The 27,838-nt window shown below is 36.0% G+C and overlaps 5 protein-coding genes across 6 annotated transcripts in view; 3 read left to right on the top strand and 2 right to left on the bottom strand.

Moving 5' to 3' along the window:
• The window catches only part of LOC123876795 (activating signal cointegrator 1 complex subunit 3), a 28,095-nt gene extending 24,780 nt beyond the window's left edge, over window positions 1-3,315 (top strand). The window contains exons 35-39 of the mRNA XM_045923145.1: window positions 2-170; window positions 816-1,103; window positions 1,686-1,820; window positions 2,258-2,453; window positions 3,094-3,315. Of these exons, the coding sequence (XP_045779101.1) occupies window positions 2-170; window positions 816-1,103; window positions 1,686-1,820; window positions 2,258-2,453; window positions 3,094-3,242 (937 nt within the window). The 3' untranslated portion in view covers window positions 3,243-3,315. The remainder of the gene's footprint in view (window position 1; window positions 171-815; window positions 1,104-1,685; window positions 1,821-2,257; window positions 2,454-3,093) is intronic.
• A 1,475-nt stretch (window positions 3,316-4,790) lies between these two features.
• Window positions 4,791-6,834, bottom strand: LOC123876798 (alpha-1,3/1,6-mannosyltransferase ALG2). The gene has a single exon (XM_045923152.1). The coding sequence runs from the start codon at window positions 6,645-6,647 to the stop codon at window positions 5,376-5,378; it is 1,272 nt and encodes a 423-aa protein (XP_045779108.1). The 5' UTR covers window positions 6,648-6,834; the 3' UTR covers window positions 4,791-5,375.
• Window positions 6,835-8,731: 1,897 nt separating this feature from the next.
• LOC123876809 (peptidyl-prolyl cis-trans isomerase FKBP2) lies at window positions 8,732-17,086 on the bottom strand. Its single transcript, XM_045923173.1, has 3 exons — window positions 17,076-17,086; window positions 9,935-10,195; window positions 8,732-9,241 (listed from the first exon to the last, which is right to left on the bottom strand). The coding sequence occupies exons 2-3, from the start codon at window positions 10,115-10,117 to the stop codon at window positions 8,984-8,986; spliced, it is 441 nt and encodes a 146-aa protein (XP_045779129.1). The 5' UTR covers window positions 10,118-10,195; window positions 17,076-17,086; the 3' UTR covers window positions 8,732-8,983.
• On the top strand, window positions 10,890-17,774 carry LOC123876797 (nuclear RNA export factor 1-like). Its single transcript, XM_045923151.1, has 10 exons — window positions 10,890-11,139; window positions 11,621-11,951; window positions 12,804-12,921; window positions 13,002-13,074; window positions 13,688-13,831; window positions 14,320-14,515; window positions 15,495-15,691; window positions 16,133-16,336; window positions 16,928-17,043; window positions 17,585-17,774. The coding sequence occupies exons 1-10, from the start codon at window positions 11,008-11,010 to the stop codon at window positions 17,745-17,747; spliced, it is 1,674 nt and encodes a 557-aa protein (XP_045779107.1). The 5' UTR covers window positions 10,890-11,007; the 3' UTR covers window positions 17,748-17,774.
• A 423-nt stretch (window positions 17,775-18,197) lies between these two features.
• LOC123876807 (transcription initiation factor TFIID subunit 12) lies at window positions 18,198-20,521 on the top strand. 2 transcript variants are annotated; one of them, XM_045923172.1, is made up of 4 exons: window positions 18,198-18,659; window positions 19,253-19,445; window positions 20,187-20,358; window positions 20,457-20,521. In XM_045923172.1, exons 1-3 carry the CDS (start codon window positions 18,450-18,452, stop codon window positions 20,312-20,314), a joined length of 531 nt encoding a protein of 176 aa, XP_045779128.1. In that variant the 5' UTR covers window positions 18,198-18,449; the 3' UTR covers window positions 20,315-20,358; window positions 20,457-20,521. The 2 variants fall into 2 exon arrangements, with proteins under 2 accessions (XP_045779128.1, XP_045779127.1); XM_045923171.1 differs by having other exon boundaries at window positions 20,187-20,521.
• Window positions 20,522-27,838: the final 7,317 nt, after the last annotated feature.

Genomic DNA, 27,838 nt, shown 5'->3' with positions numbered 1-27,838 from the left:
GTGAACTTTCCCAACAATGTCGTTTGCCAGTGGACTCGCTAACACTAGACTCGTCCAACGTGAAAGCGTTCCTCTTACTACAAGCGCATTTGTCGCGACTACCGCTACCCAATACCGACTACCTCACAGATACCAAGTCTGTATTGGATCAGACCATTAGGATCATCCAAGTAAGTTTAATCTAACCCATTTGCCTATAGCCATTAAGTTCAGACTCATCCAATGTCAAAGCATACCTGTTTCTTCAAGCGCATTTGTCGCAACTACCGCTACCTAATACCGACTACCTCACATATACTAAGTCTGTTTTGGATCAGACCATTAGGATCATTCAAGTAAGTGAATCTATTTGAAATTAAATTTTCATCACAATCATTTTCTTAATCTGCATTTTGAAAGTCTTCGAGACGACACGCATATTGAGTTCTTTAAAAATGATGTCTTCCATCTTTAATTTAAAACTGGCTTCATTTTCGTAATCAGCACATCAAAAAAACCTTGAAAGCGATACCCGTATGGGCTTCTTTGAAAATGACGTCGGCCATCTTCAATTTAAAATGGACATAATCAGCACCTAGAATAAACTTGGAGACGGCACAACACCCATGTATCGACTTCTTGAAAAAATACGTCAGCTATCAAATATGTAAGCAAGGAATTGCTTAGGACTCCATGATACTCACATGTAAAAGTTTTTTCATGAATAAATTTTCATTTCATCTTGGATTTTCGTGATCTGAACTGAGAAATACCTTGTAAACGATATCATTATTGAATTTATAAATACTTTAGGTAACTTTATAATTTTTTTTCAGGCAATGATAGACGCGTCAGCCGAAAACGGCTGGTTGGCAGTATGCCTGAGCTCTCAAATGCTAATGCAGTGCATCGTGCAAGCGCGCTGGCCGGCCGACTCGCCGCTAACCACGCTCCCACATATCGACTCACAGCATCTATACATGTTCACCCACATGACAAAGGATACGAACAAGCCTTGCACGGTTTTGAATGGGCTGAAAGTGACTTGTATGAGGAATTATGAACTTTTAGCCAAGTATCTGAGAAGGGAGTTCGAGGAGAATCAGATTGGAGAAATACATCGGGTAAGTGCCTTTACGTACTTAAAGCAGTTACGCAATCATCCCATCCGGATCCGGATATAAAAAACTCTGACTAAGATCGGCGGCTGTAACGGTGCCCTATCCCAACATCTGTCGGATGAGGCTAGAACTCTGTTATGGTGATACAGAAAGGCCTTACGGAAGGAGAGGTTTTCAAAAATGCAGATGCCTTACGGAGTGACATATTCCGAAAGGAAAAACTCCTCAAATGCATACTAATATTGTAAATGCGAAAGTGTGTCTGTCAGTCTGTCTGCCTGCTACTTTTTCACGGCCCAACAGTTTTACCGATTCTGACGAAATCTGGTACAGGGTTAGCTTATATCCCGGGGACGGACATAAGCTACTTTTCATCCCGGATAGTCAAAGAGTTCCCACGGGATCTTTAAAAACCTAAATCTACGCGGACGAAGTCGCGGGCATCCTCTAGTAAAGAATATAAAAAAAAACTCGGATTTTGCTTACGCACTAAACCAATCTCTGATCCAAAACCATGCTATTCAATGGACATATTTGACATATCTACGTCATACGTCCTATTTAAATCCGATTCATATTCAACAGGCAATATGCGATCTACCCACATTGGACTTGAAATTCCACATACGAGGACTATGGTTCGACAGTGATTGCGAACAGGACAAGCGAGTCAAACAACCACCTACTAGAGAGGACTGGTTACCGTTACATGCTGATCAGGTAAGAATTTCAGATATGCCTAATGGTACGCGTGATTTTGAATAAATCATGACCAGTCTAAAGACTGGTGGAAGATTTCATGACTTAATTTTCTGCCTAGTAATTAAAAGAATAAACTAAGTTTTAACAGCTAATTTATATAAAAGTATGAAATGACTTAATAACAAATTAAACAGGTTAAATTGCCCGAATCATGACACTTTTCATGTTGGATTTTTTTCTTACAACATAGATTGCAACAGCTATTTTTAGCAATAAATCAATCAAAAGAGATTTTGGCTGTACCTACATACAGATTTAAGTAACAGACAATAATATGGGTATAAATAAATAAATAAATTTATTTTTATAATTATTTTATATTTTGTTTAATTACATTTATTGTAATGGTCTTTTGAAATACCTGAAATAAATTACATAATTATTATTATTTACAGGAATACACTTTCGTCATCGATATGGCTAGACGTGGCGGGAACGCAAACAACGTGCTATGTCCGCGATTCCCTCGCAACAAGAATGAGGGCTGGTTCCTCACCCTCGGCTCCACGGAGTACGGGGAACTGCATGCACTGAAGCGAGTTCCCGCTAAAGGGACTACGCATATCACGTTCTACACACCTTCGAAACGAGGTACAAAAATCTTCGCATAATCTAGATAGTTCCCAGTTTGCCAATAAAATCCACGGTTCCACGGTTCTCTCGCAACAAGAATGAGGGCTAGTTCCTCATTCTCGGATCCATGGAGTACGGGGAACTGCATGCACTGAAGCGAGTTCCCGCTAAAGGAACTACGCATATCACGTTCTACACACCTTCGAAACGAGGTACAAAAATCTTTGCATAATCTAGATAGTTCCCAGTTTGCCAACAACGTGTTATAATCCACGGTTCTCTCGCATCAAGAATGAGGCTAGTTCCTCATTATCGGCTCCATGGAGTACGGGGAGCTGCATGCACTGAAGCGAGTTCCCAATATCTCCCAATATCGCTAAAGTTTGCAAACAATGTCCTATGTACACGATTCCCTCGCAATGAGAGTGAGGGCTGGTTCCTCACTCTTGGCTCCATTGAGTATGGGGGGGAGAGAGAGAGAGACCAGTGACCACGCTGTCACTTTCCACACCCCTTCCATACAAGGTAAAACAACCTTTACATGCATGTAGGAAGTTCCCAGTTTGCCATCAAATTCTGTCATTGATCCATGTGCGCGTGTAGGATCTGACCTATTAAAAACTCCGTATTTTTATTTACTTAAGATTTTTGTCTACAGGCCGTATTATATACACGTTGTATATAATGAGCGACAGTTACATGGGCTTGGACCAGCAGTATGACTTCCAGTTTGAACTCATGGATCCACTCCCGCCTGAAACCGTCGAGAAAGTGTATGACACTATGAATAAAGTTATCATTGAGTGATGCAATGTATAGGTAGTGTTATAGGTATTATGTATAAAATATTTAAAAATAAATTATTTTTATCATATTGTTATATTGTGTTTATTTCTTTGTTTATTAGCATCCTAATTTTTAAAATGTCTACGCCAGCCCCATCGTTACAAACTAAACTAAAAACAAACTAGAAATCTAAAACCACAACAATTTGAGAGAATCACTAACAAATTCATATACTTTCATTGCCATAGCATAGTATTGCTAATATGTATATGGCATAAAGTTTAACATACCAGTATTCATAAAATTTAAAAATTCACACAGTTTCTCTGAAATTGTGATTCCAAACACATGCCAACAAAAAGTGTGAGACAACATCTAGTTTACCACATCTCACAATTGGGAGCATCCTAATTTGTGAATCAAAACTGTTAACTTGCCAAGCTAGTTAGACTTGAATGATGATGCTCAATGATGAAAAGCACCATATTGGCTGGGTATTGTTCCTCATATTAGTAAGCGAGATAGAAAACAAGACAGTCATCACCAACAAAATCGCCAACCATGCGCCAACCGATAGACATAGACAATAGAGCTACTGGACAGAGGTTTCTGGTAGACTTCATCAGTCTGCTTAAAAACACTTAGGTAAGCTCTAAACAGACTTCGTCTGTGGTGGCGTTTGCTGGCGCGCGTGTTGTGCCTTTTTGGAGTGTTTTTTTGTTAGAAGTGGCCGGTTTTTGTGCTCTGCTGGTGTTTGTTGGTGGTGGAACTGACTGGGAAGCGCTCTAAAGGGGCGCCGCGTGTATGTCGGCGGGCGCCGGCACAGACGAAGTCCATACTTATACATATAGTTCCATCGATGTATAGTTCCCGTAACTTGTAATTAACTACAAACTTGACATTGGCTAATCAGTGTAAAGCCATAGGAAAGAGAAAAAAAAGCTCTAAACATTATTGAAACGGTTTTGTTTAAATTTAAATGTCCTCAACATAGTCACTGAACTATGTATAGTAGTCATATTCTAGTTCCCATAAGTTATATTAATAAATATATTTCTACCATCTGTGTGGTGAAAGCTCCTTTTAAAGAAAACAATGAAACAGCTTTATAAAAGACATTTAATTTAAACACTGGCTACATTTTAACAATGGTTAGACATTTTAAACAATTTTTATTTAATAAGTACTTATTTACTCTACAAACTTACTCAACCGCACCAATGAGTTTGCTTTTAGAGTAAATTAGTCTTCATTAACTGCTATAACTTTTAACACACAATTATTAAAAAATGCAAAGCAATGACAATTTTTATCAATGATAAATAAAATCTTAATGTCCTTTTGTATGTGTAAAAGCAAAAGATAGTCAATAGAAAAATTTGAAACATAGTATTTTTACTATTTAACATAGTTGATGATGATTACTTATAATTTAGAATTTCGCTAATTAGCTTTATCTATTTAAGCTTATTTTTCCCTAAAAATTCTGTGCCCAAAGGGGGCCAACCTTTTACTAAGACTCTGTTGTCCATCCGTCTGTCTGTCAGTGGGCTGTATCTTCTGAACAACAATTAATAATAAGGATTTATACAAAACATTAATATTCATTTCTTATGAAAAATATACCTTTTTAATTTACAAAAGGTTTATTATGCCTACTAAACAATTTTTTGCATCACTCTTTGGTTTAACTTTATAAAAGAAATTAAGTTATCATGGCATAGTCAGAGTTTTATAAGATTAAGTAAATTTGCTTATTTTGCTAAAATTAACAAATTCTATTAAAATTGCTATATTGTTAAAAAAATATATGAATATGTTAGTAACTATCCAACATTCAATAAACAAAGTAACTACGTACTAACACATCATGTTATAACTTTTATACATCTTGGTATATACATATATTTACAATATAGACATGCATTGATAAATTTTTAATTAAATGCTTAAGCAAGACCTATTAAAATGCTGAGCTAATTAACACTTTAAGCTGTCAATTTTTATGATTATGGGCTGTTACATTTTTTTTATCTCCTTTTGTACAATTACATTATACAACTTAATTAGTGAGACATTACTATCACAGGAGATCCAAGAAATTGTTTATAACACTCAAACAATATCAAATATTGTTGGAGTGTTGGCATCATGTTATTTACGCTTCTTTTCTTTTTTCTCACACTCAATGGCTCGTACTTCAGAAATGAGCTGTCGTTCCCTCGATAGAATTCCATCTAGCTGATTAGTAAATGCTTCAAAGGAGAATTTGGTTTCAAATCTTTTCCTTCCCGCTTCGCCAAGTCTTCCACACAAATCTGGTGAAGTAATTAATTTACACATAGCATCTGCGAAAGATTTTCTATTTGGCTCGCAAAGGAAACCTGTAACCTCGTTTACTATGGTCTCAGTTGGGCCACCGCTGTTAACAGCTATTACTGGCTTGCTATAATACATTGCCTCTAACGGTACAATGCCAAAATGTTCATTGGAAGGTGTGTAAATTAATGCCCTACAGTGATACAATAGAGACACTTTCTCTACATCTTTGGGTGACTTCATAAATGTCACTTTATCCTCTACATCTAATTCTGCAGCCAAGTCTGTGAGCTCCATGAAATGCTCCATATTCTCCAAGTTAATTGGGTCAAAACCTCCCGCCATTATCAAATGTATTCTTTCCCAATCAGTCTCATCTAGCATATCCTTCAAATGATTCAATGCCTCTAAAGCGAGAGGCAAATTCTTTTTCCTTTCATATCTATTTATTGATAAAAATATGATCTTATCTGTCCCTACTGGTACTACTTCTTTGAGAGGTTTTGGCATAGTTTTATTAAAGAACTCTGTGTTAATTGAAGGATAACAAATATCTGGAACATCTTTAATGTTCTGGAATGCATCTTGGTACACTCTAGCTGTGTACTTGCTGTTCACAAGAACTTTGTCAGCTTTCGCCGTTGTCAATTCCTCTAACCAGTTCAATGGAGCTCTGTATATTTTTTTCAAAAGACCACCCTCAGTAGTTAGGAGTTTGTCTGGGTGGTGACAGTAGAACACCACTCGGAATGGTCCTCGAGCCATTTTCAAAAATGGAATACACAATGATATGAGATCACAGAATATCAACGTAGGTTCTTCTACCGGTATAACGTACCAGGCTAAGTATACAGCGGCGAAAACCATGCGAGCATAGGCGCACGCCGCTTTAAATCTGCCGAATATAGAACGCGGTATCCAGTTGCCAACAACTGTCACCGGAAAGGTTCCGTCTCTGGTTTCGGCGAAACAATGCGTTGGATCGTGGTGGTTCGTAAAAAAAGCGACGTCGTGGCCCTTGGTTTTGAAGGCCAATGCGGCGTCCAAAACTAGTCGCTCCGCTCCACCGATACCCAAGTCTGGGTGGAGAAATATTATTTTCACCATCTTGATTCTATCTCACATAAATTATGTATTGTGGAATTACTCTTCCATTAACACTTCTTTTGCAATTATTTGCAAAATGCAAGCAATTTTTGTGAGTCCATATGTTTAGTTTACACCATATTACTTTTTTATATCAAAGAGTATGTAATCACTACGTTATTTTACTATTACATGGCACTTGTTATCAGTGCTTTCACTTACAATTTTGATTTCATTTTACCCTGTTTCTGTAGGAATTCGCCTTAAAACATCAAAAAAAAAAAAGTTTGAAAATGTAATTTAATACTTTTCAGGATCATAAAATAGTCAAAACTTAGCAATAAAATTTCTATCCAGTATCCACAGATTATATATATTAAGGTAGAAGCGACGACGGGCCTGCCCGAGAAATTCAAATTTTTAGTTTTTCGCAATTAATAAACTAATACGACAACTTAGGCTTATGGTATTTTAGTTGCGACAATGGTAGTATGATCCTCAAATTGCGAAAAACCAAATAAAATTTGAATTTCGCGGGCAGGCCCGTCTCATGCCCCTTAAAGTATACCTCGGTATTCGCACTTCGCGTTGTGTGCTGTTCAACAATAAATAATTTTGTAGTGGCACAAATAGCAAGGATCATAGATATATTACATGCAAGGATGATGTCAACTGGAGTCTGGACCACAGAACTGGACCTCAACCATAGATTATCTACTATATTACTAGAGATAGATGTGCGACTCCAGATTTATTTTGGACTTCGTCTGTGATGGCGTTTGCTGGCGCGCGTGCTGTGCTTGTTTGGAGTGTTTTTTTTTGTTAAGAGTGGCTGGTTTTTGTATTAGTTGGTGTTTTTTGGTGGTGGAATTGACTGGGAAGCGCTCTAAAGGGGTGCCGCGCGTATGTCGGCGGGCGCTGGCGCAGACGGAGTCCATACTTGTATAAATTCAATAACTTGAAAATATCACAAACTTGACATTGGCTAATCAGAGTAAAGCCAGATTTAAAGAAAAAAAAAAAAGATTTATTTTTCCAAGTTAGCATATTATATTAAACAAAAATTATTAATTCCATTAAACTTTGTCTAAAACATGTTTAAAAAGCCGTTTTTTTACATGTTTAAAAAATTTTGCTAAGCCGTGCTCTCTTAAAGATGCCACCACAAGCAATTTTTAATTTGCGATTCTTTAGTGTTCTGAAGTTGTACTCCTATGACCTCAACCAATGCAAATGGAGGACTGTACTCTTCTCGGATGAGACAAGAGTATCTTTATTTTGTAATGACGCGAAAGAGAGTGTACAAGGCGAACGATTTGCTCAGGCTTGCATAGAAGAAAGAGGAGAATATGGAGGAGGATCATGCATGTTCTGGGGTGGCATCTCAATCGACGGAAAAACCGAACTTGTGTGAGTTTCCCGGACTGGAGGAGCTCGTGGACAAGGATCGCTGACTGCGCACCGTTACATAACTATGTTCTAGACGAGCATGTGGTCCCATATGGGGGTTTTATTGGTGATGGGTTCACTCAAATGCATGACAATGCTCCTTGCCACACTGCATTGACTGTACGCGATCACCTACAAGAGGTTAGGATTCTAGTTATGCAAGACCACCCACCACCTCTGGGACAAGTTAAAACGTCAAGTACGGTCACGTGATCCTGCCCCAACGACCCTCCAAGATGTCATTATAGCTGAATGGACTAGAATTCCTCAAGAATGCGTCGTGCGGCTCATTTGATCCATGAAAGTTGTTATTAGGGCAAGAGGGGCTAACACTAAAGAGTAGAATTTAATAAAGGTTTTTTACTTTTTCTGTGTAATCATTTGTCTGTTTCTGTTTGTGTAATTTATTCCCTAATAAAAATTCTTTTAATTTTTTACAATTAACTAGTTTTTTAAACACTGATAAAACCTTTTGAATAAATATCATTGCAATACCAATACCTTGATTAAGGGAGGTTAAAACTGATTAAAATTTATTTTTTTCAAAAGGTGTGATATTGTGAACGGATTTGATGAAGTACCAAGAGTACCAAATGGTTTTTAATCAATGTTGAGGGGTAATATAATATTGGAAAGGCTGTTGTTAAAATAATATGAAACCAAAGTGATACTGTTTTTACTTCAATAAGTTAATGTGATGGCAAAGTACTTAAATTCTAGACTCTTGCATTAGGTAGAAATTATTATGAAATGTGTTTTTTTTTATAAATTACATTATACTTACAATAACAACATACAGAGATCTAATCCTATTAATATTAATACAAACATTTTGTTACATGTTTTTCACTGGTCATACAATATCAAATTAATAGAATGTAAATCTAAAATATTATTCTTACACAAACTTATAGTTCATCTTTTCTTTCGATTTTCACAAGATCAACATGGAATGTAAGAGTTGCAGACTTAGGTATCTTTGGTGGAGCACCAGCCTCTCCATAGGCAAGTTCTGGTGGAATGACTAGCTTCCTCTGTTCCCCTTCACACATCCCAATAAGTCCCTGATCCCAACCCTTGATCACCTGCCCAGACCCAAGGGTAAAAGTGAGGGGATTGCCCCTAGGGATTGAACTGTCGAACTCTGTACCATCTTCTAAAGTGCCCTGAAAGAACATAATAACTAATTTATATATTTTTAATTATGTAGACTTACATTCGACCACAATGAGTTTTACCATCTGTTGTAACATTTGTTCACCAAATCATAGGTAGGTGATGATCAGCCTAAGTTAGAGTAACATCTGCCTAGAAGATGCATATTCACTCTTCCTTTGAAAGTATCAATACTACAGTTGAAGGATAAAACTTGCTATATAATACAAGAGTTGGAGGGGAAAACAGAAGCCAGAAGGCCATTCATTCATAGTGGTCAAAGTTTTTGTAAACATTATTTTTGCAAATAAAGCTATTTTATTGCTATACCAGCAATTATAATGTTACTGTTAATTCCATATTCTAATCATGCATATAAAAAATGAAGCAAATCAGTTCCTAATATGTAATCAAATCCTATTAACCTTATTGTTACCTTTACATCTATACTATTTTTATTGAAAGTGTGACAATGAAACAGCTAGGCTAACTTAATTACTTACTATGCAAACTAATATTCTTGTGGTCACTTTTCATTAAAAGCTACAGTAAATTAAAAGGGACTGAGTTCTGAATGGTTTTAGATAAAAGTGCACATTTTGGAGGAGAAATATTTTTTAACTTTGGTAAACTAGGTATTACTAAAGAAAAACTGCTATTTGCTTAGGTGTCGATGGAGTATTAGATAATTAGGTTTGATGTACCGTGTAATGCATGTGAAGAAGGTCTCCTTTTTTGCTTTTTATGGGGCACTCAGCAGGCCTCTTCTTCACTCCGATTTGCAATTTTTTTGGCGACGAAGTAGCTATCACGACGTGTTGAACGACGCTCATTATAACCAAAAAAAATAAAGCTAATTTACACATATTTAGCAAAGTGGTTTCCATTCTGTTGTTTTATAGTTAATTTAAAACTACACACATAAAAGGGCGCTATTTGATTGATTTTATGATTTATATTTATATCTTTTACTTTGATCAGTCAACTCAACTCACAAAAGAAAAGAAAAACAATTTTTTTCTATGAAATATGAATGACGTTTTTTTTTTTCTCTCGTCTAGCTTTACAAAGATTAGCCAATGTCAAGTTTGTAGTTACTTTTTTTTTTCTTCTCTCGTCTGGCTTTACACTGATTAGCCAATGTCAAGTTTGTAGTTATTTACAAGTTAGGAAAACTATAATATGTATAAGTATGGACTTCGTCTGTGCTGGCGCCCGCCGACATACACGCCGCGCCCCTTTAGAGCGCTTCTCAGTCAGTTCCTCGGTCAGTTCCACCACCAATAAACACCAGCAGGACACAAAAACCGGCCACTTCTAACAAAAAAACACTCCAAAAAGTCACAACACACGCGCCAGCAAACGCCACCACAGACAAAGTCCTTGTAGTTACTTGTAACAAGTTAGTTAAAATATACAAGTATGGACCCCGTCTGTGCCGGCGCCCGCCGACATACGCACGGCACCCGAGCGCTTTCCAGTCAGTTAAAACAAAAAAAAAACACTCCAAAAAGGCAGAGCACGCCCGCCAGCTAACACCAACACAGACGAAGTCCCATATTCAAAAATTCAAATCATTTTTTTAAACTTTGTTGTTGGTCATAGAGTAAATTAATACACTGTTGTTGGTTGTTGTCAGTTGTCACATGGTTGTCACGTTGTTGTGTTTATTTGTGTTGATTTCATTTGATTTTCGATTTCGAAATTCTTGCTAATTACGAAATGGAATACTAGGTTATTGTTAAACTTAATAAATAGTGAACCTCACGTCTTCAAAATGAATCAATTCGATAAGTATAGAAAGTTTCTATTGAATAGAATGACTTCTAGTCAAGAAGTCGTCGAATATATTGAAAAATGTTTGGTATCAGAGGACGACATGGCAAAACATTCGTTTCATAAAATCTTGGTAAGTAAATAAGCCGAACTAAGAAGTATAAAATAGACGTATCTTTCTTTATTTGAGACTTCTTTTGGAAAGCATTTCAGCTTTTAGAAACCATACATAGTGCTAAACATAGGACCATATACAACATAGTATATTGCAGATAATGGGTACATGCCAGAGTAAAATTATCAAAATAATATAGGCAAGTAAAAATCACCAAATTAATTGTGGTATTGTACCATTTACAATATAGTATGTTGTCAAACCACAAACTTAGCTTAAAATCATTGATCTTAAACAAGTTACCTATTCACCATGGAGATGACCAAAAATCTCAGACACAAAGGCAATTAATAAAGAGATGAAAATGAAGCAATTCTATTGATTAGTCTCACAATTTACCAATGCATCCTTGCACTATACTGGAAAGGCAACCTTAGCTTTATCCTCCAGGTTTTCTCACAAAGTACCAGTTGACAGTAAAGATTAAAACATTTTCCAGGTTTGCAGATGGCCAGACGGTGATGTAAAACTGTTTGAAACTCTACATGAATATTTTGGTCTCACATTCATACCTGTTAACTTCACAGAAACAAATCTACTAACATCTTTTTATACAAACAGTTTGATGTTGGTCTTGAAGATAATGAAAATGGATTTCATGTTTCCCCACTGCCGAAATATGTTCAGTTTGGATATATTACTGAACGATAAGACATCTACAGAGTGTTTTGAAGAAAAGGCTACAATTGATCAAATTGTCACCCACGTTGTTAGCCATCGTTTTAATGAACATCGTGAATTGAATTTGTCGAACTTTTGTAATGATATAGGTAATATTATGAGCATTTGTTTAATACTAAATGATGCCTGTGACTTCTCTGTGTAGATTTATGTTTTTTAAATTCCTGTGGGAACTCTTTTTAGGGTTCTGTACCTCAAAAAGAAAAATAAAACCCTTATAGGATCAGTTTATAGTCTTGTCTGTCTGCTGTGCCTGTCAAGAAAACTTATAGGGTACTTCCCGTTGACCTAGAATCATGAAATTTACACTTATAGCACAAGTAAAGGGAAAAATCCGAAAACCGTGAATTTGTGGTTACATCACAAAAAAAATTTAAAGGTATTTCAATTTTCAAAGTAAGATAACTATACCAAGTGGGGTATTATATGAAAGGGCTTCACCTGTACAGTCTAAAACTCAGTAACTGTAAGCAAAATGTCAGAAAAAATACCCAAGTATGGAACCCTCGGTGCGCGAGTCTGGCTCGCACTTAGCCGGGGCTTTTTAGTGTGAAATAACATCGCTTGATGACAATCATGCTTATTATGTCCCAGAAACATTAACGGCCATGCTTCTCATTGTAGTTTGTAGCCAATAATGTGCAAGTATCAATTTGGGGTTTTTTTCAAATTTGGGTTTTCCAACCTCACTCCATGAAGCCCTCGGCAACCTGGGCGGTCTACTTGGCTTCTGGAGCGAGCTGGGATGGCTGGAGTGAAAACTTCGGCGGGGAGGGGCAATGGATGCACAACAGGCGGAAACGTTTAAGTGCGGAAACCAGCCCAGAGAGAAGAAAGAAGTGCAAGTGTCAAGCAATCAGAGAAGATTGCAATCGTGACATTGTAGCTGTCATACAACTGCAATCAAGCTATTGTTCTAAGGATGTATTTTGCATTTTCAGTACTTAAGGATAAGAAAATCAACTTTTATAAACTTTCTCTGCTTTCACATTTTAAAATCCTAATGATCAGAATGGGTAGAGACACCAAAATATTAAACTTGTCTTCCAATAATTTAAGGTAATATATTTTCCTGTAAGTAATGTATGATCTTATGTACAGCCAATTTGTTTTGATTTAATCATTGTTTTTTTTTTCAGTCATGTTCCATTAGAAATATTAAACTTTTTCATCAAAGGAGACCTAATAGGTGTTAATTTAAGTAATAATAATGTAAGTATTGAATAAAAATATGTTATACTAGTAACCCACCCCGGCTTCACACAGGCAGCTAGTTACAAATTTTGTGGTGATATCAAATTTTTTGAAAATAAAATATAGCCTATGTCTCTAAGGAATAATGTAGATTTCTACTGGCAATAGAATTTTCAGAATCGGTTCAGTAGTTCCAGAGATTACTCCTTACAAACAAACTTACTAACATTACCACTTTATTATTAGTATAGAAGATTTATGAATAATCTAAAAAGACAATATACAAAGATAGGTAGTTTAATAGGTACACAAATATTAAAGCTAAGGTGGAATACACACCTACCGAGAGCAGTGAAGCTGAGACACCGCGTCTTTTCAGGTTCCCGTACCCCAAGGGTGTCGCTGTCTGTATGTCCATCTGTCTGTCTGTTAATAGACTGTATCTCATGAACTGATAGGCAGAGTTGAAATTTTCACAAAGTGTGTTATGTGTATTTCTATTGCCGCTATAACAAATAAAAATTTCCAAATGGCAGATTAATGAAAGATTAAAATGTACATAATCGTAATCTTGTATTATCGTGTATGAGTCTGACTCGCACTTAACCGTTTTTGTTTGTTTAATATACAGATTCCATCAGTAGCCGAGTTGCAAAGGATAAGTAGCAAAATTGAAAAGCTGTGGGTGGAAGGGAATCCACTTTGCGAAGATGACCTGGATGTAGTAACTTACATACGACAAATTGCACAGAAGTTCCCCAGATTGACTGAATTGGTAACATTTTAATTTATTATTTATTTTAATGTTCAAACTATCGTGAGATATTTCCATTTTTAGGGTTCGGTAGGTACCTCAAAAGGAAAAACGGAACCTTTATAAGATCACTTCGTTGTTTGTCTGTCTGTCCTATAAAACCTATAGGGTACTTCACGTTGACCTAGAATCATGAAGGCAGGAATTGGCAGGTAGGTAGGTCTTATAGCACAAGTAAACGAATAAATCCGAAAACCGTGAATTTGTGGTAACGTCATTAAAAAAAAATGTGTTCAAAGTAAGTGGGGTATCATATGGGATTTACCTGTACATTCTAAAACAGATTTTTATTTATTTTTATTCATAATGCTTTTTGATTTATCATGCGAAGTATCGGAAACAATACCTGAGTACGGAACCCTCGGTGCACGAGTCTGACTCGCACTTGGCCGGATTTTAGTTCAATGGCTTGTTAGTAAATTCTTAAGTTTTCTACCACATGTTTACAGGATGGAGTGCCATTAAACGAACACGGTATAATGATGCCGTTTTTCAAGAACTTCACAATCGCGTCAGACAGAAAAACTAAATTGGTACTAGAGAAATTTATATCCCTCTACTTTGCTCATTATGATTCGCAACGGAGAAAAATAGAAATGTTCTATGATCCTGGTGCCAATTTGACACTTGCTACAGATTTTACAGGTATACTTCACTTATTTAGTCCATACTAATTACTAATATTATAAATGTGAAAGCTTGCTACCTTTTCACGGCCCAACAGTTTAACCGATTCTAACGTTTGTTACAGAGTTAGCTTATATCCCGGGGATGGACATAGGCTACTTTTTATCCCGTAAAATCAAAGAGTTCCCACGGGATTCCTAGACCCATCCGCTCAACCGATTTTTATGAAATTTGGTACCAAGGTAGCTTGCGTCCATGTTATTGACATAGACAACTTTTTGTCCCGGAAAACCAAACAGTTCCCACGGGATCTTCAAAAACCTACATCCACGCGGACGAAGTCGCGGGCATCCTCTAGTTCTAGATAAACTTTGCTTCAATGGATTGTGCAGGTATGGATTGTAGCAGTTTTTTTTTTTTTTTTTTTTATTAACTATCAAATATTGAAATTATTACAAATGCTTTTAACACAACAAAAAAACCACTAAGGTTTAGTATGTTGCTTATCATTCCGTCCATTAATCGATTTTGGGTATAGTACTTCCATAAATAATATATACATTATTTATAGAAGCACTAGGGAACATTACAAGATAATAATTTGTTATTTTTAATTTTTCCAAAAATGGGAATTGTTAATATTTGTTTTGAAAGTATGATTTTAACTTGTGTTTAAAGTTAAATTCGGTAAGTCCTGACCTAAAAGTATTATAAGGCGTCCGCCTCTTATTCGGTAGGTCGGGGGTTCGATCCCGGGCACGCACCTCTAACTTTTCGGAATTACATATTTGTGTTTTAAGAAATTAAATATCACTTGCGTTAACGGGGAAGGAAAACGTGAGGAAACCTGCATGCCTTAGAGTTCTCCAAGTTCTCGAGGTATGTGAAGTCTGCCACTTCACATGCCTTGTGAACCACTTGGCAAGCATGGTAGACATGATGGCATTGTAATAAAGGCCTTTTAAATAATATGGTTCTAAAAATCTTTTAACTCCAGAATCCCCAGAAGACCTATTAATGGAGCCCTATGCGATGCATTCTCGCAACTTCCTCAACCTGGTGAAGCGAGCAATGGTCATGGAGAAAAATAAGAAGTTGTATAAAACGCGTAAGGCTGTTACCGGCGTGCTCTGTATACTGCCAGAGACTGTCCATGACCTGAGCACCTTCAATATCGACGTATTAAAACATGACGTAAGAGATTTTTTTAGACATCACATCCTGTAATGCTTTATTTTCCGACAAATAAAATTTTATTCAACGTTGAATATTCTCAATGTTGACAAGCCACAATTTTCTTCGACTATCGAGCCATAATTACTTGTACCTTGCCCTAAATTAGTCCATCATTTTGAAGAAATGGGATGGAAGCTATCACTGTTCCAAATATCACCAAGATCGATTTTTTACCTTAGATCTGTACCACTTTAGAATTTCAACATATAAAGGAAGCTTAGCTTATGAAGGAAGCTGGAAAAAAATTCATATTTGTATATTATGTACAAAAGCTTTTTTTAGCTCAATTTGACCAAATAAAAGGAGCAAAAATATTTGCTCTGGAAATTATTACATTGCACTGAAAAATAACTTTCTCTAATGAAACCGGTTACAATACAGCCTTTGATTCCCTTTCAGAACAAATCCATGGTTCTAGTCATAGACGGCGTGTACAAGGAGAAGCCCAAATACAACAAAGATCGTTTCATACACTTCAGAAGGACATTCATAATGCACATTACCCCCACGGAATTTAACAATACATTGTCAAATTATATGATCGTACATGAAATGTTCTCAGTTTCTTTGGCGACGCCTGAACTCATCAGAAACAGTTTTAAGGTAAGAGTTTAGGTACAGCTGTTCAACTTCATGAAGCCCGCTCAGCCTTGGTTGTAGTAGTGAATGTACCGATAATAGCTCGTTCACACAGACTGCTTAAGCGTTGCGTAAGCGTAGACGTAGCGCGTACCATTGCGTTGTAATGTATGGAACTGTATGCTACATGGCACACCGCATGCGTAAAGCGTGGACGTATACGTTACCCAGGTCCCAGTGTGTTAGGTTAGTTCTTGTTTTCCTTTTCAAAAGAAATTTGCTATGGCAAACGTTGGCTATAGATATAGCTTATCCACGTGAATTTCGGTTTCTTCAAAATCCCTCGGGAACCATGGATTTTTACTGGATAAAAAGTAGCCTATGTGTTAATCCAGATTTAAGTATCTCCATTCAAAATATCAGCCAAGTCCATTTGGTTTTTGCATGAATGAGTAACAAACACACACACGTGCACACAAACAAACTTTCGGTTATATTATATTCATCATCATCATCATCAGCCTGTGGATGTTCAGTGTTGGACATAGGCCTTCCCTAAAGAAATTTATTAGAATTTTTAAGAAATATAATATTACATTAGTGTGATTGTTTCAGGATCCAATCAGGAATTGTTGTCAGTTGACGCTAATTAATCCTGATCATGAAGACAGAAAGGCCATGTGCAGTATATTCAGTAATTATACACAACTGAACAAATACGAGGCCGAGATGTAAGTTATTCCATAAACAGACCTGCCATCACACCATTCAATGACCAATTGTTATAAGTGCATGCACTGTTTACAGCTCTAAATCCAGTGCTATCCTTTTCCGCGGGGAACATTATGAAAGGGATAGCAATACATTTAGAGTTTAAACTTGGGTAACGAGTATACGAACTTGCCATAAATATTATATATTTTAAACACCTCATCCACTAAAACAAACAATTCACATATACAAGAAATTCGCTCACGCTGGAACTTGGCAGATGTATGCAATACAGAACGACAGTTATTTTTTTGCCGGTATTTGGCCGCAACGAGCGTACCTTGTATTAAAATGGGCACTGTGTCTTTGTGATAGTTAAAACTATGAATCAAAACTACATTCACACCTGAGCAAGCCAACCGTGCCGCCAAAACTTTTGTTCGAGGGATGCTTTATTTAGATACTAGATTTAAACCTGTCATTTTCTTATAGTATTTAATTAGTGTGTTAATTTACCCCTTCACAAAGTATGCCAAACTTTACTATCATTTGTTGTTACAGTCGTCTCAAACAACACAATTGGGATATAAGGAAGGCACTGAAGCAATTCATGACAGATTTAAAGAATGATGCAGTGAGCTTGGATAAATATGGACATAATAAAATGGATGAAGATGATTTTTCAGATTTATCGTCCCTTTTAGATGAAGATGAAATTGATTAATTATATTAAAACTATTTTTACTGTCTATATTTTGTTTTCTTGCACTTATACCCAAGACCTAAGATACAATATGCTTACTGTGCGATATGGTTGCAAGAAATCTAGCGCGATGATCGACTAAGTGGAGCGTGCTAAAACTTGTATCTACTTGGTACCAAGATAGGCCGTTCGCTATTTTAAACATTTTCTATCGCTCTGTGAACACCTGAGACGTACACTCTACTCCAAAAAAATCCCGATCAACCTAAAACAGGACTTTCATTTGATTTTAAAATTACTTATTGTAGTGTAGATTTTTAATAATATTCATCTGTTACTCATGTTTTACACGCTTCTAAAGTTACCAGTGAGCACTGTAATGTCTTTTTGTCTCGCTCTCAGTGCAAGCTTTACTCTGTGACCTGTGTCATTTGTCATCTGTGCTTATCAAAATATTCAATTGTCACTGTCAAAACATTTAATGGCTTTTGATATTTTGTAAAAAAATCAAGAAAACATACTATAAAAGAAAGTTGAAAAAAACATTTTAACCCTCAAATTGATTGAAAACAAAGATGTTTTCGTAAAAATTAAAAGCAGTGCCGTCTTTGGTCTTGGACGATCTAATTTTGTGATTGTTGTATAGTGTAAATTCTCAAAAACAAACATCCAAATAATTGTGTCACGAGAAAGGCAGCATAATAACCCTGCGTTTATGTTGATATGTCAAATAGTTCTCTAGGCCAAGCTCCCAATATGCCCACTCTCGGATCGCTAAACAATCAAGGCATTCAGTACGTGAACAATCCGCTCCAAAGTCCTCAAATCCAATCAGCGTCGTTACAAGGCTCGCCTTCTCAGCACAGTCCGATGGGTACCCAGCCACAGGTCGGCTCCAAAGTCAATCAGGGAGGCGGGGATCAGGCCTCACAGGTAAATACAACTACAACAAAAGTTTTCCTTATTCCTCATTTTTTGATCGGAGTGCTTATTTGGCACAGGTAACTTTCATTAAGTAATCTCTGTTTTATCAAAACTTTTTGTTTTTATTCCAATACAAGTTAGCCCTTGACTTCAATCCCACCTGGTGGTAAATGATGCAATCTCAAATGGAAGCAGGCTTACTTGGAAGGGGTATGGCAGTTACCTGTACTGCTGATCGGTTTCGACATTGCATCGCATTGGAATGCTCAATTGCCAAAATAAAATTCCCAAATTGCCCTTGCGGGGAATCGAGACCGGAACCTTCCATTTACAACACCACATGCTCACCACTGCCTGAGTAAAATCGTCAGAACTAAAATATGTTTCAGAAATCGGATTGCCTAAAACATGTGATATTTGAAGTAGTATTGAGTTCAAGTTTGTATTGAATCATGAAAATCACAAACTACTCAAAAGCACAGTTGTAGGCTGTATTGCTTGGAAATAAGTTTAGATTTGTATTCAGCGGGCCAGATTACAGAAAAAAGTATTTTGAATACAAGTCACATAATATCGTTTTATTCATCAACTATTATTTTCAGTATCTCACAAGACCTCGACTACAGGAACTTGTAAGAGAAGTAGATCCCACAGTGCAGTTGGACGAAGAGGTGGAAGAGACCCTCCTTCAGTTGGCAGATGATTTCATTGACACCACCCTCAGTGCCGCGTGCACACTCGCCAAGCACAGACACGCTTCCAATGTGGAGCTTAGAGATGTACAGATATATTTAGGTGAGGGTTCAATAGAATTCTTGGCTTTTAGCTTTTGCTAGGTCTAATGCTAGATGATGCCCTGCAACTTTGTCAGTGTAGATTTAGGTTTTAAAACTCCCATGGAAACTTTGATCTTTGGTGCCCATAACTTTGGCCATGTGCATTTATAATTTTTAAAAATCCTGAATTGGATTATACAAGAAAATTTCATCAAGGCAGCAAGGTCCAAGATAGTTTTTGTTGTCCCAGATTCAAGAACTTCATGAAGATAATAATTTTGTACCAAGAAGCCATTAAAGGATAGGGTTTGTGTGTGATGGTTTGCGGAGTGAGGTGCATGGAATTGCAAATTGACAGCACTGTTGTGTTGCTGCTTATGATTGACTGTTCTATTTTCAGAAGTGGCCACATTTAAACCCTAATTTATTGACCCGAAAAGAGGGATGTTACTAGTTTGATGTGTGTATCTGTATGTGGCATCGTAGCTCCTAAAATAATGAACCGATTTTAATTTAGTTTTTTTGTTTGAAATGTGGCTTGATTGAGAGTGTTCTTAGCTATCCAAGAAAATCGGTTCAGCTGTTTGATTATCAGCTCTTTTCTAGTTACTGTAACCTACACCTGTCGGGGGTGTTATAAATTCTTAATTTACACTTGTTGTAATTAAAATTTTTACCTGTTGTAATTAATATATGGATGCTAACTTTCACCCAAATTGGTTAAACAGATTGCTTATAGTGAAAAATTTTCCTCTTTCAGAAAGGCAATGGAACATGTGGATACCAGGGTTCGGCAACGACGAGCTACGGCCGTACAAACGCGCCGCAGTCACGGAGTCGCATAAGCAAAGGATGGCACTTATCAGGAAAACTATCAAAAAATACTAGGTGGAGATACCTGTCTGTCTTCATATTTTTGTTAACAGTATGGTAGCTGTAAGGCGGGATCTTGATAGCGTAATGAAACACGGGACGTTCGATAAAATACTGTCTTTATTCTAATGTTTATACACCTTATATACTTACACTCTACATAGCCTGTTAAAATTTTGGCCATTCAAATTTTGTCTCAGCAATAAAACCATAATTATGTAACATGTGGTTTCATTTATTTACTTATTGTAATTTAGAATTATTTTATGAAATACATGTATTATAATTTATAATGTATTCATAATTATTACATATTATGCAAGTGACTTGCCAAAAATGATTTTGCAAATATAGTTATTGGGCATTTGATGGCTGGATGGATGCTGAAGTCGGTGTATATCATCTTTTGGTAGTATCCAAAGGGGTATGGGTTTAATAAAAACTGCCATATCCTTTCCAGATTAGCATGCATCATCACTTACCACCATGTGAGATTGCAGTCAAGGACTAACTTGTATCAGATTTAAAAAACAAGCAGTGGCAGCCTAGTGGTTAAATATCTCCTTTTTGCCGAAAAGAGCAACCGCCGTGTTTCTTGCTGGTTCTTGGTAGGATAGGCATTCCGTACCAGTGGTAGATGCTTTTGACAATTTAAAAGTATTTGTAAAAGTCTAATTAAATAAAAATATGTATTTTGAATTTGAGTTTTATACCGAAGCCCGTGCTCAGTACTGAGTCGGCGAAGGGTTTATGATGATGATAATGAATGAGATTTCTCTTAGGGCCGGCGCACATATGGCGGAGCGCAGAGCATGCCTGCAAAGTTTTTTAATCACATGACACATTACGCGAAATTCTCCCAGAGAATGCGCGAGCACGCGCGGGACTGCGCGCGGATGCGCGAGTATCCGCACGGATGCACAATTGATTTTAGAAATTATTTCAATGAGGACAATGTCGATAATACTTTGACTGAGAAAAATGCTCTGCGCTGCTCTCCGCCATTTGTGCGCTGGCCCTTAGGTCTGGAATCGAAAACAACTTTCAATTTTTACATACTTTATTTATTAATTATCTAGAACATATTTTAAGTCACAATGTTTAACGCAAATCACACGTAAATAGAATAAAACAATTATAAGTAAGTACTTAAGGATAATCACATTCATATCACTAACAATAATACTTTAATAAATAATTATTGAATTAAATACTGGTGTAATAAATAACCCAAAATCACAGTATGTGGCTTACATTATGAAATTACGCATTTAGCTGCTCTTTGGAATGTAGGTAAATTGTGTGTGTTTTTAACCCCCAACACAAAAAGAGGGGTGTTATAAGTTTGTTGTGTGTATCTGTATGTCTGTGTATCTGTCTGTGGCACCGCAGCGCCTAAACTAATGAACCGATTTTAATTTAGTTTTTTTTTGTTTGAAAGGTGGCTTTTGATCGAGAGTGTTCTTAGCTATAATCCAAGAAAATTGGTTCAGCCGTTTGAAAGTTATCAGCTCTTTTCTAGTTACTGTAACCTTGTCGGGGGTGTTATAAATTTTTAATTTACACTTGTTAATCATAACACTTTCCAATTAATTTTTGTTAACAGTCAATTGTTATTATTATTTTCACTACATAATAATATTGCTTTAGGCACTTGTCCCACCGCCAAGGAAGCGACTAGCTATCGGCTCGCTCACGAAACGTACAATCGATGTATGATTTTGTATCAATAAAAGAGATAAATATATTAATAGTTGATCTTTGAATGTGTATACTGTGGACAAAAACTCTTTCACCACTAGTTTGTCGCAGCAACACGATCTATCAAAGAAAAATAATTTGCTCAGCAACGCTCCACCGGCAGTCAAAAAATTCGCGCCAAATTAATCAGTTCAATTTAATTTTGTTTTTATGGCACACAGCTGCACCAGAATAGGTACAATTTACTTGGTGTGCAACAGAAGAGACGCTAAAGAATAGTCCGAGATAACTGGGAATTTAGACTTTTTATTAAATTGATTAATAATTTATAAGTGGCAAGTTTTTTCAAAGTACTTATATTGTTTTATAGGGTTAGTTTCTAGCCAGGAACAAAATAATATTCAATTAATCAATGTATCGACCAGTGCGAGTTATCGCACGTCAAACTAGATAGTCCAGCGACAAATCTATCCCAACTACACACTCGCTTCTAGTTTTTAGCTCTCTCGCTAATCGTCAGCGGTCGGACAATTGCTTTAATTATATTGTGCTAATAATCACATAAAATATAAATTCTAAGAAGCTATTTGTGATGTGAGATCATCATCTCAATTAGTAATCTTGTAAGCCTAAAAATTTTAATTGTCAATTTTTAAAATTGCGTCATGGCTATGCCATTTACAACCTAATAGCCTTAAGAGGAAAGCCAATGCGAATGACATAGACGATTTCACCTTCAAACTAGCAATTTTGACATGTCATGACCCTCTATTGACAATTAATCAAGCAGACATTTCAATCTGCGAAATTTACGCGGACTTTTAGTATTTTGACGTAGGAGGGTAAAAGATCCAGTACATGAACGAATAAGGACTACCCTGACACTGACCTAAAATAAGGTATATGAGAATCGTTCTATATATAATTTTTATATTTTGTGTGTCTGTACACAGTAGGTATACACTCTTAAATTATTTAAATATCAAAAAATCAAATAAAATGCGTGGTATTAATTATTATAACTTATTTTATTTAACAAAAGGATAAATTGCCAGTAAATGAACTGGGAATTTCAGTGAATGAACGAACTCTATCTAGTGCATAAACTCTCGATTTCTATTAATAAATAAATTCTTAAATATATTTTCGGCTTGGAATTCAAAAAAAATTGTCAGATTTTCACAGTTTTTGACTTATTGTATATTTTTTTCTACATTTTGCGCGATAAATCAAAAACTATTTTACATAATAATAATAAATAAAACCTGTTTTAGAATGTATAATAGAGCCCTTTCTGTATAATAGAGAAAAACTTAATGCCCATGTTGCACCCAAGTCGCTGGAAGTGCAACATCAGCTGCTGAATGTTTTGAGAGTAGTGAGAACAATATACCGTAACACATGTTATCAGATTTGTTCCTTTGAGCCGAGAAGCCACATGTTCTGATGCTTTTTAGACAATCTAAGATCTCTCATTAAGTGGTCCAAATCATTTTGATTGAATAGTCTAAGTTGAGATGTAAAAGTCACTACATCGTCACTACCTTCTGAAAGTTCTTGAAGTAGATTGGAGGTACTGGGTTGGGGCTGAGGTACAGATTTATCACCAGAAGTCAGAATCGTTCTAATTGTAGACTGCAAGTTACAATAGAGTCGCTTGGAACAATTTTTTTGCTGTTTCTTCTGGTTATATTCACAATGCAGAAATAATAATCATCATGGTGTTTAGATGGTTCGCGCCAAATTATAATACTTTTTTTAGTAAAAGTAGGGTCTATTCTTATTTGCTCATAAACGCAATGAGGAAATACAGCTTCCACATATAAAAATTTGGAGTCCAGGCCTTGCTGTTAGCTGCTAATGGGTTCTCAAAGTAGCCCGAGTATGCTTGTTTTACAAAGTTAGACACACTTGCACGACATTCTTTAATACGTACTCGCCACCAAATGGTACAAAAATGATTGGAATAACTTGCAGATGTTCTTCTTGATGTTAACACCTCGATAAATTTTGGAAATTACTTGTCTGATCTTAATAAAGTGTGAACATACAAAGTGTGAGTATAGTGCAAAATATGGGGGTACCTGTATCTCAAAAACTAGAGCTGCTGTGTAAAAAATTAAGGTAGATCTGAAATCAGTGACGTCAAATTAGTAAGAAACAGTTTCAAAACCTAATAAAACAAAAAAGTTGAATTTTGTATGCCAGTGAAATGATTCGGAATCGGAAGCCACTTTATATATCGCGAAATTTGGAAATGTGGTCAAATTTTCGAAATCCATATTTATCAATGAAAAGCGACATAATTTTGTAAGTAGTACTTACTTACTTCAGTTTACTATTTTTGAACAGTTTCGCAGAGGTACAACAATCGGCCTCATTCAATCAGCCGCCATATTTATAGTAACAGGCAAATAAATACAATTAAGTATTGGAACTACAATACCTATGCTCCTAAATGTATCTTAAAAAACAAGTCTCATTCAGCGTTACAAGTGCAGAAGAGGAAGTAGACAGACGGATTAACATCAGTTCGAACAAGTACTGGGCACAAAAGGAAAGAATGAAAGGAGCTTACCCAGTACATCTTAAAAGATCCATTACAGATACATGCATCCTGCCATGCCTCACCTATGCCAGCCAAACATGGGTCCAGACAAAGAATATAAAAAGAATAATAGTGACTTGGTAAAGGGCGATGGCAAGGAGCATAACTTAAGGAAAAAATATTCAAAGTGAGAATTGAAGACATAAGAAAAAAGACAAAGCCTACAGACACCTTGAGACATGCCCTAAAACTGAAATGCAAATGGTCATATTGTATCGATTTTTACAGATGAAAGAAGGACAGGAAAAATCTCCCCTTGGCCAGGTCCAGCAGGCAAAAGAAAAATAGGTAGACCGAAGACGCGTTGGTCTAATGCTATTGTGCAAATCGCGAGAGAAAATTAGCTTGATAGTACCAAAGACAGAGAGAAATGGGGATACCCAAGAGGGATCCTTATCCAAGAAAGAAGAATACCAGAATAAATATTTTAAAAAAAATCTAAAGAAAAATTAAACCGACTTTAAAAACCACAAACACTAATAAAAAAAAGTTGAAAAAACTATTACCCGACTACGGAAAAAATAAGACAACTTGAACCCGACTTGGTACAAGTAAAATAAACTAAAAAGAAAGAAACAAGATTGTGCTTAGTGCTATCATCGTCTTGATTGAGATTCAACACAAAGGCCGTGGTCGTGCGTTGTCGACAGCGTATTTCTTATCCTTGATTGACGGAATTCCCAGTGATTTTATTTGTCTACCAAATTAGAATATTTTCTTTTTGCTGTCGACAACGCACGACCACGGCCTTTGTGTTGAATCTCAATCAAGACGATGATAGCACTAAGCACAATCTTGTTTCTTTCTTTTTAGTTTATTTTACTTGTACCAAGTCGGGTTCAAGTTGTCTTATTTTTTCCGTAGTCGGGTTATAGTTTTTTCAACTTTTTTTATTTGAAACTTTTCCGTTTTAATAAGTCTATGATGCGACGATTAACTGAGGTCTCGTAAATAGCCAATAGGTGGCGCTGCTGTATGAGAAATAATAAAATTATAATAAAATGGGATTTCTGTCGCTTGGTATATTTTAATGATAACTATATACTATATATTTAAATAATAAAAAGAATAATCAATTAATAGGGTGCAAGAACTGTATTCAACTACGTACTATATGAGAAATTCTGTGAGCTATGCGTTGTAAGCAGCTAGTGGCGCCATCTGTTATGTCTAATCGAAACGAATTTAATTATAGTAAAATGGGGTTTCTGTCGCTTGGTATATTTTAATACTAACTAAATTTATATTTATGAACTCAGAATTTTTTTCTCTTTCGTTGGACATCCCACTCGACACAATAGCAATAAAAAAAAATTTGAGACCCTCACTTTTTTTGATGTAACTTCCGTCAGGCCGATTTTTTTCGTATAAAGTATAGCCTATGTCACCCGGGCCATTACAAAGAATCGATTGACACCTCATTCATCAAAATCGGCCCAGTAGTTTAGGCGCTACGGTGGAACACACAAAATCTGGATACAAACATACATACATATTTACATACATACATACATACATACATACATAGACTGCTAAAATCATAACCCTTCCTTTCGGCTTTGCCGTAGTCGGGTGAAAAGTAAAAATAATTTTAGTGATTGTGGTTTTTGAAGTTGGTTTTATTTTTCTTTTGAAAATTTTTTATTTCACAATTTTTAGTGGCCCCACTGTACTATAATATGCCATACCCAGTTAAAACCCTACTGTTTACTAAGATATTACACTGATCGCGAGCAATTTGCTCTTATCCATTGAGGAGTTCCGTTCTCCATCTCGGAAGATATTCATCAGATCTTCATCAAATTTATATGGGACCACCTGCGAAGTATACCCTATCAAACAAAAAAAAAATCCAAATCGGTCCAGGCGTCTTTGAGTAATCGGGGAACATACGTTAAAAAAAAAGATACCGAGGAATTCAGAACCTCTTCCTTTTTTTGAAGTAATTTAAAAATATTTTTTAAATTTTGGTAACAGTTTCCTTTTTGTGATCCCAGGGAGCTTTAAATATCGATTTTGAACCAAATCGGTCAATTAACAAAGAATTTCAAAATGGCGTCGACTTCTTTAAATTTTGGTAACAGTTTCTTATTTTGTGATCCCAGGGAGCTTTAAATATCGATTTTGAACGAAATCGGTCAATTAACAAAGAATTTCAAAATGGCGTCGACTTTTTTAAATTTTGGTAACAGTTTCCTTTTTTGTGATCCCAGGGAGCTCTAAATATCGATTTTGAACGAAATCGGTCAATTAACAAAGAATTTCAAAATGGCGTCGAATTTTTTAAATTTTGGTAACAGTTTCTTATTTTGTGATCCCAGGGAGCTCTAAATATCGATTTTGAACGAAATCGGTCAATTAACAAAGAATTTCAAAATGGCGTCGACTTTTTTAAATTTTGGTAACAGTTTCCTTTTTTGTGATCCCAGGGAGCTCTAAATATCGATTTTGAACGAAATCGGTCAATTAACAAAGAATTTCAAAATGGCGTCGACTTTTTTAAATTTTGGTAACAGTTTCTTATTTTGTGATCCCAGGGAGCTCTAAATATCGATTTTGAACGAAATCGGTCAATTAACAAAGAATTTCAAAATGGCGTCGACTTTTTTAAATTTTGGTAACAGTTTCTTATTTTGTGATCCCAGGGAGCTCTAAATATCGATTTTGAACGAAATCGGTCAATTAACAAAGAATTTCAAAATGGCGTCGACTTTTTTTTAATTTTGGTAACAGTTTCTTATTTTGTGATCCCAGGGAGCTCTAAATATCGATTTTGAACGAAATCGGTCAATTAACAAAGAATTTCAAAATGGCGTCGACTTTTTTAAATTTTGGTAACAGTTTCTTATTTTGTGATCCCAGGGAGCTCTAAATATCCATTTTGAACGAAATCGGTCAATTAACAAAGAATTTCAAAATGGCGTCGAATTTTTTAAATTTTGGTAACAGTTTCTTATTTTGTGATCCCAGGGAGCTCTAAATATCGATTTTGAACGAAATCGGTCAATTAACAAAGAATTTCAAAATGGCGTCGACTTTTTTAAATTTTGGTAACAGTTTCCTTTTTTGTGATCCCAGGGAGCTCTAAATATCGATTTTGAACGAAATCGGTCAATTAACAAAGAATTTCAAAATGGCGTCGACTTTTTTAAATTTTAGTAACAGTTTCTTATTTTGTGATCCCAGGGAGCTCTAAATATCGATTTTGAACGAAATCGGTCAATTAACAA

This window comes from Maniola jurtina, chromosome 22 (genome assembly GCF_905333055.1).
Source record: "Maniola jurtina chromosome 22, ilManJurt1.1, whole genome shotgun sequence".
NCBI classification, from domain to species: Eukaryota; Metazoa; Arthropoda; class Insecta; order Lepidoptera; family Nymphalidae; genus Maniola; species Maniola jurtina.
The sequence above is the reverse complement of the archived record's forward strand: the minus strand, read 5'-3'. Positions and strand labels throughout refer to the sequence as shown.

Coding starts and splice junctions, on each gene's coding strand:
- LOC123876798 (XM_045923152.1), bottom strand. CDS start 6,647: ATGGTGAAAATAATATTTCTCCACCCAGACTTGGGTATCGGTGGAGCG.
- LOC123876809 (XM_045923173.1), bottom strand. CDS start 10,117: ATGGAAACCACTTTGCTAAATATGTGTAAATTAGCTTTATTTTTTTTG. Junction 9,242..9,934: donor TTCTTCACATGCATTACACG/GTACATCAAACC, acceptor ATGTTCTTTCAG/GGCACTTTAGAAGATGGTAC.
- LOC123876797 (XM_045923151.1), top strand. CDS start 11,008: ATGAATCAATTCGATAAGTATAGAAAGTTTCTATTGAATAGAATGACT. Junction 11,952..12,803: donor GAACTTTTGTAATGATATAG/GTAATATTATGA, acceptor TTGCATTTTCAG/TACTTAAGGATAAGAAAATC. Junction 16,337..16,927: donor TCATCAGAAACAGTTTTAAG/GTAAGAGTTTAG, acceptor TGATTGTTTCAG/GATCCAATCAGGAATTGTTG.
- LOC123876807 (XM_045923172.1), top strand. CDS start 18,450: ATGTCAAATAGTTCTCTAGGCCAAGCTCCCAATATGCCCACTCTCGGA. Junction 18,660..19,252: donor GCGGGGATCAGGCCTCACAG/GTAAATACAACT, acceptor TATTATTTTCAG/TATCTCACAAGACCTCGACT. Junction 19,446..20,186: donor AGATGTACAGATATATTTAG/GTGAGGGTTCAA, acceptor TTCCTCTTTCAG/AAAGGCAATGGAACATGTGG.